An 8,044-nucleotide genomic window follows, 5' to 3' on the forward strand; every position below is an offset into this window, starting at 1 on the left:
GGGGGGGGGAGGGGGGGATAGACGGAAGGGTGAAAAGTACTGGTTAGAGCGATGGAGAAATAGATGGATAGATCAGTTATGATACCCCAGTTCAACTCTGCCTTATTGACCTTTGCGGCAGTTAGTATGCGGAAGGCCCTTTTTGAAGGGGCGCGAGAGACTGAAGAGCACCTCGAGTTTTTGAATCAAAGCAATTGGATACTACTCAGGTTTTGCTGGTATCCAGAGATACACCAGGGCTAAGCGATTTATGCAGTTTCAAGCCGAGCAAAGTCTATGTCAACAGCTCTGATGCTCAGTTGTATTCTAAACATGACAGCCCACTAGAGCTGTGTTTCCTTTGAAGCCAACTGCTTCGAGAAAAACAAATGTGACACTGAGAACGAGATCCTTGTTGACACATTGTTTCACGGCAATCTCATCTCGATATTTGATAGGAAATTTGGTTTCACAACCTAGGTACACACAAACTGCATCAGAGATTGGTAGGTTTGTGCAAAATTAAAGTCTGAGGTTTGCTGAATGCACTGAGAGAGAGGCAAGGTAAATGGGGGATGCCTCCGTCAACCATTGGGAACGGGAGGGTTGGTGGCGAGATTCTCTTCTGACTCTTCTGGGCAGATGCGGGAGGTAGGTATTCATGTTGGGTGGTAGGTGGCTGGGTTATTGGTACGAGTCTGAAAGCTGTGAAGGATTTGGTTTGACTGAGCTGAGTTCTGAGGAAGTAGGATATAGTGTTTCCGGGATTGCGTGGCTCCTGTCTGCCTATCTTGTCATCTCGATCAGAAGCATTCTATCTTGTTGGACAGGCCGCATGTAAAAGTAGGACCTAGGATAGGCAACTACTGTAGGTCCCGCTTCTGTCGAATCATGGGATAGTGACTCGGAAAGGGATCACATGATGGAAAAGTGGCGTGCTTTGTTTTGTTGGACAAGGTGTGTTTTCGGGGTTGGTTGAAATGGATATCTCCGAGACTGCCGTTGGAAGTGAGCCTAGGTAAGTCAAAGACCAAGAGCTCTCCAAAGATAAGGAAGCCATGATTCTTTGGAAACACCGGCTCTTCGGAAGATGACAAAAAAAAAGGACTACATGTTTCTTACGACAACTTTTAGGTGAGACAAATAAAATAGGTAACCTTGAGAAAGCATGGCGTCCCACCCACCTGACGCCTCGATCTTGGAATTGGTGATTTTAGGCTTTGAGAAGTTGGCTGTAGAGATGACCAATCAGAATAGACTAAGTGGGGCGTGTTCCTTCCCACAATGGGCAACAAGTTCGAGACCGCTCCTGCGATAAAAAGCTCTTTCTCTCTCCTGCCAGTTTCATGGCTTCCAGGTTTTTATAATGGTTGATACAGAGGGGCATCAGTCAAAACTAAGGACTTGTTTTATCAACATAATACGGTTATTAATTCGTGGCCAGTTGACACGCAAGTGATCAGCATGGTACTAACGGAGAGAGATATCGACGCTTATCACCACACTCGACTTATTATCCACTTATCGCTTCCTTCCTCGATCTTCTTTCGGTCCTACTTGCCTCGGCCCATCACGAGTATCTCCTCTGAGAAAACAGATGACCAGTCGCTGAAAAAAAGGTGCGAGAAGAAGCAAAGCACACATCGCCTTATTTATCTTGTGTCGCCAGAGATGATGAACGCTTTGCATTGGATCACACTGATGCAACAGACACCATGTTTCAGATGGTTCAAGCCAACCCCTGCAAAGTTGCAGCCCTGCGTGAATACTCAAGTTAGAAGGTGCGAATGCAGGGAACTGGGCCGCTTATGTTCCATTTATCTATTCCCAACAACTCTCCTCCTGTCTGTCTGTCTCTATCCTTCTCTCTCGACAAGCATCATTTGACAAGAGTCATTTTCTGACAAGTAGCTTTCTGCCAAGAGGGGCCAGACATCACAAAAGAGATAGATCTGATTGTGAACTTCCATCAATCTGGCATGTGGAACTACATCAGAGAAAGCTATTAAAAGTGGGTGGTATGTTTGCTCGACAGTCTCAATCTCACAATGGCAAGACTGGAACTTGGCAACAGCGTAAAAGCTCGCTTAGTTAGTTTTACTCGATGGAACTCGTGCAATTTGGCTGAAGCCCAGTGTGAATCATCCCGTCATCCATCCTACGCAGGAAGCAGAGCTCGGTACCTGTGATATGTACCTTTTTTTTTTTCTTTGCGTGAAGTCAGCACCCGGCAACTGAGTGCGAATACACAACACACCCCAGGAATTATTAACCTTGACTCCCTCGGTTCAATTCCCACCCACCTTGTTATCTAAATAAATCACCTAGTCTGCCCACCGCACTTTCCCTCTGTTCACCTCTTGCCTCTTTTCTGAGACTTTTTTTTTCTTTTGTCTCCGCTTCAACTTTATCAGATAAATCGCTCTCTATCATCAGCAGCAAAGTGTCCCTAACCAAGCGACTTGCGCACCCACGCATTACAGTGAATTTCCCGGCCCGAGTCTCGTGTGTGTCTCGGCGCGTCCCAGTGGAAAGAATCCGGACAACAAAAACAACTCGAGCTTAACAAACTTCACTGTTTGTCTCTTGCGCTCGGCCATCCAAGTAAGTGAAGGGCTCTCTTCTGGATTTGATTGATCGATTCGCAACTAATATCTTGTTATCATCACCAGCTTCATCCTGTCGACTTGGTCAGCACAAACACATCCACGCGCCAAGCCTTCCCAGCTCAACCGATCCTCTCGACTTGTCGCAAAGTCGGGGATCAGCATCACCTGTTGGGTGTTGCGACGACAAACTGAAGCTTTACTTTGCTGATTGACGTGAGTATTTCGGTTCTTTTTCTCTAGTTGCAATTATCAATGCTTTTGTGCTTCTTTTCGTGTCTCTTTTCAAATCACGTCATATACGACAAGGGTCTTGCATGCGTGTTCACACTTGGTCAAAATGTTTTTTTATTTCATGTAATGGGTTGAGATGTGGCAACTTTTGATGTTTTCCCTCTGGCGCGTCACTTGCTCAGGTCTTTGGTGGGCTTTTGTTCACGAGCTCTGTCTAGTATTATTCATCTTGGATTGCCACCCAGTTGGACCTTATCCACCAAGATTCATATTCCGCCATTCGTCTTCGTGCCTAAACATCGCTGACTGACAATCCCCAAAAGACACTGCTACATATCAGCAAATCACACAACACCCAGAGCCTTGACTGACTATCTACGGATGTCAGTTGGAACAGACAAGATGGAGACTACCGTCTCTGTGCCTGTTGCGAGAGAAGGTGCCCCAACTGCCATGATGGATGAGCCTACATCATTATCGGTTGAACCGCCAAAGCCATCACCCAAGGACGAGACTGTCAAAGATGAAGCGGTTGATGGGTAAGTCGTTCCTTCTATTTTCTGTGTCGGTAATTGTGATGGAGGGCAATGGCTGTGAGGGGCATGCGACTCGTTCCTGCCAGTTCTTCTATGCACATTTGCTCTCAGCCAGGTTTTCATTTTTTTTCTTCCAACACAGTCTGCGTCGTATGTGCACGGTATCACAGCTTTCGTGGAACATTTTATTAATTGCTCTCTTGCTCCCAAAACTTTGCTTATTTTCATCACGCTGACAGCAGTCGTCCCAGTGAGATCAAGAAGCCAGAATCGCCCATTGTTGAGACTCCAGTTCAGCAAGAGTCTTTGGACAAGTAAGTCATCCCCAGAGCCTCAGAAACACACATCAGACCAGTCTCCTCTCTTTCTCTCTGGTCCTGGTGGCCGATCAGATGACCAGTGTCATCGCCAAAGTCGATCGGCTTCTGGGATACACTTTGGCTACGAGCCATTGACTATGATACTGTTGCCTTCGTCAAGCCTTCGTTGTTGCCATCACAGAGGACTTTGAGCCCCCTTGAGCACAGACTTCGAGGTCGGAATGTTGAAGTGAGCTCCAACCTGGCTCAAGTCGCTTATGACGTCTTATGCTTCGCGTCCCTTGTTGCCTTGAGCACAATCTACACAATTTGCACCCCCTTGCCCTCAAAATCCCACTTTTCAACAATCTCCTACCATGGTGGCTCAGACAGACAAGTGTTTTGCTGCAGTCTTTCTCCTCCGGCCACGGCTCTCGAAGAGCAATTCGTTGCCTTTCCTGGTTTGTATACACTCCTTCAAAGCATCTCATGATACAACCTCGATCACATTCTCATCCTGTCAGTCAGATGTTCTGTTTTTATATGCAGTCAACTAATGTGTTGCTAGACGTACCGATCTGGACGGGCACAATCTCCAAGAGGACGAACTTCACGAAGAGCTCACCCCCCCACCAGATTCTCCAACAGATACTGCTAGTATTGAGGATCATCCTGACGACGCTGCTGAGAACCCTGCCGAAGACACGACAGAGGACTTGGTTGATGACGATCTTATGAGTGTCGTTTCGAGCCTTCCCGTCGACGAAACTCAGGATCTCATGAGTGTCGATTCGAGCCCTGCCATTCATCACCTGGAAGACGAGATCGTCGTTGGCACCAAAGCCAACAGGAAGCTGCCCGTCAACCAGGATAAATCCGATATAGCTGACGTCAACATGGATCCATCTGCGATTCTTACCGGCAAGCGCAAGCGGACTTCCACTTACTATGCTGACTCTGTCCAAGAAGACAGCCCTGGTCCTCACGAAGGTCGTGTCAAAGCCCGGCCTGCCAAGACTCATGGTTCTGGAGGCGTCAAAGGTGTCATCATTGGATATTGGCGCGATTCTGAGGTCGAAAATGAGGCTGATAAGCATTCCGTGATCGGCTTCATTGACTCGAGGGATCGCCTTAGAACCAGAATCCAGACAACTACCCGCGACAAACGTCAGGTTGATCAACGCTACCCGATCCCCCCTGGCCCCGGTGGGAGTTGGGTCATCTTCGAGAAGATTGTCTTTGAAGACCACCTTGTTGGTCTCAATCATCACATGATCAAGGAGTTTGTCAAGATCCGCGCCGATAATCTTGGCGAGAACGAGAGCCCCGAGGAGCGCAACATAGCCGACAAAGCAGCTGCCGAGCTCGCGGTTGAGAGAGTCACCACCAACCCTCCCCCCGAAACGGCCAACCAACCTCTCATTGCTTATGGCGCTGTGATACCCGATCCTGCCACCCTTCCCAGCCGTCCCGAGTCCAAGAAACGAAAGGTCACAGGATCCTTTACTTCAGCCCAGCTAGAGCCTGCCCCCCCCCCTCAACAGCCCGCGGAGGCCCTTCCGGGAACCCGGCCAACTCGCATCGTTTTGGGATACTGGAAACAATCCAGTGAAGATGACCCGATTGAGAAGCACGCGGTTTACGGTATCCTGGGTGCTAATGACATGTTCAGGATCAGGCTTGCGAAGGAGACTCGCGATGGTAGAGTGATCGCTGATGGCAACTTCCCTAGTGGGCCTGGTGCACTGTGGATCACCTGGGACGCTCTCGAGTTTGAACCTCATCTCAAAGGTCTCTCCCGCCATGAGGTCAAGGAATATTGCAGGGTTCGCCAGCACCAGCTCGACCAGGGTGAGGCACCTGAGGACCGCACCCGAAACGAGATACAAGCCGTCCAAGAGGCTCAGAAGCGTGCTGCTTTGAACATCGCCGCGGGGACCTCCATCACTAAGAACGACGTTGAGATCTCGATCGAGGGAGCTAATGGCGTCACTCATGGTCTTGCTTCCGGCTCGCCTGCCTCAAAGACCAACGAGCCTCGTCGTCAAACTGGGCTCCGCGGCCGACACTCACTCCCTAATCCCGAGTTCGGAGTTGCTAACCGCAAGTCATCGTCGGCCATCGCCCAGATCGAGAGGACTCATGAGCTCGCCCGTCACGGGATTGAAAAGGTTGAGAAGGCGCAGGCTCGCATTGATCAGCGTGCCAGCAGCACCGCCACGCCCCGAGAGTCATCGGCCACCCCAGCCAACCGCAGAGAGCTTTTCAGTGAAAACATCTCTCGCTTGAACAACGTTTGGGCCAGTCAAGAGGCCACACGCATCCGTAACGAGGGCCAAGGCTACGAAGGAGACGTCCTGATGAACGGTACCATCAGGTACGAGCGAAAGCAAACCGGCCCGTTCAAGGGCATTCTGGTCAGCCAACCCTTCCTGATCCAGATAGACGGGGAGGATTACGTGGAGTACCGCGTCCTCACGAAGCCGAGCTTCTAGTAGGACCGGGCGATTCTCTTGCGGCATTTTTTGTTTTTATACCCTGGTGGCTCTGGGCTGGTGGCGTTTTGGGGGGCAGGACTGGGATCATCAATTTGCGTTTCATTGCGCGTGTTTCTTCGCCTCCTTTTCTTTTTGCTCGGACGACTGGCTGTACCTTATTTTTCCACTTTTTCACGGCGGCTTTTTTGTTTGTTTTACGCCTAGCAGCGCGTATACCCCTTGCTCTGTTTTGCTTCGACACGCACCTAATATTCCTCATGGCAACAACACACCAACATTACTATGTAATTGGAGTCGACAAAGAGCGAGCGTCCCCTTGCTTTTTAGGACTGTACAACATCAGATATGTGTTTTTGGCAGCCTTTTTACACGCTCTCAACACCGATGCCATGCTGCTCATCCTTTGCGACATATCGCTACACCACTTGCTTGCGGGGAGGAGGATGTGGGAGGTTAGAAAGGGGTTCTCTACTTGCTGAGCATGGGAAAGGGTTTATAGCGGCATGGTCCTAACAGTTCTCAGGGATCTCGGTTTCTATCGATGGATCTGGATACCTAAACAGATGGGATGGGGGTCAGGTGGAGGGGCAAGTGTCAGAGATAGACTATTTGTATATATACTGCATTTTTATTATATATCTGCGTAGAGTGCGAAGGTGGTGAAATGCGACTGAGAAGCATGGTGTTTTTGGGAGAGAATTGAAAAGGGGGGAAGCCCACACTGTGAGGTATGCACATAGCGGGGTTGTTTATGCGGGGGATGCATATATAGACAACATGCATCATCATCTTTCTCATGAACAGGAGCGCTGTCAACTCTTCAAACCTACAAAAAGTGACTTTTGGTTGAGAATCTCCAAGAACGCGGATTGAAGTCCAGGATTGTTGAAAATTGTCTGGGATTTTTTAACTCATCGAGTCAGACGGCGACGACATCCAAACTCGCGACCGCAATCCAGCTTTAACGCGTTTACTTGCATCATCAGTGAACACCACCACCTCTGTGAGATTGGAGACATTAGAACTCAACATCAGCGACATCAAACGGACATTTTACGAGAAATCCCCGAACCGATGCTCAAAATATCCATCGGCAGCACCTTACCATCACGGCAGTCCTAAGTAGGCTCCACAACCACCACAACCACCACCTGCCAAAAACAATGTCCACATCTGTTCAACTACACCCACCAGCCCTCACTTCCCCTGACCACCCAGTTGTCCACTCTCCACTCCCGCAACTCTTACAAACACCACACGGCCTTGCGCTGCTGGAGTTACAAGGGACGATCAACCTCATCCAGTCAGAGTCTGGGGAGCTAATCCAGATAGGACAGTTGGTATGCCCTCCCTTCCCCCCCCCCCCCAACTGGCCGAGTTCTTGTCGCCGCCACCGTAAACGTGAGTACCGATGACAGCTTGCTTGGAACCCTTGCGGATAACCGGAGCACCACATTGACCTATCCGTTGTTAGCGAAACATTATCACGGGGAAAAAAAGAATCCAAAACTCACCACCAAAGGTCGAAATCCGGTACTTGAGCATGCCCCTTCCCTTGTTCTTGGCCGAGTCAAGGACGTAAGTGATGCTGGTGAACTGCTCCCACATAAGGGCACCCTTCTCCTCACGGCCATCGGCATCCTCGAGAGTCTTGTCGGCAGGAGAGCCAACTACACCAATCATGTCATCGCCACTCTCAGGAGTGTTCTTGTACGTGAAGAGGCGGAAGTTGCCAGTGAAGGGCTTGTCAAGTTTGACCAAGGCCACATCTGCACGGCAGGTGAAGCAGTCAAAAACCCTATGGGCGTTGGGGACAACTACTATGTCATGACCAAAGTAGTTCAAAAGAAGCATTTGATGCTTAAACGCTCGGCGGTATCAACCACAAGTCT

At 49.5% G+C, this 8,044-nt stretch overlaps 1 protein-coding gene across 1 annotated transcript; it reads left to right on the plus strand.

Annotated features, from left to right (window-relative positions):
- Positions 1-4,388: 4,388 nt before the first annotated feature.
- Positions 4,389-6,149, plus strand: PODANS_3_7610 (uncharacterized protein; the record flags this gene model as incomplete). The annotated part of the gene is made up of 1 exon (XM_001909529.1): positions 4,389-6,149. One exon carries the CDS (start codon positions 4,389-4,391, stop codon positions 6,147-6,149), a length of 1,761 nt encoding a protein of 586 aa, XP_001909564.1.
- Between the last annotated feature and the right edge of the window lie 1,895 nt (positions 6,150-8,044).

The sequence above is a fragment of the Podospora anserina genome, chromosome 3 (assembly GCF_000226545.1).
Source record: "Podospora anserina S mat+ genomic DNA chromosome 3, supercontig 2".
Lineage (NCBI taxonomy): Eukaryota > Fungi > Ascomycota > Sordariomycetes > Sordariales > Podosporaceae > Podospora > Podospora anserina.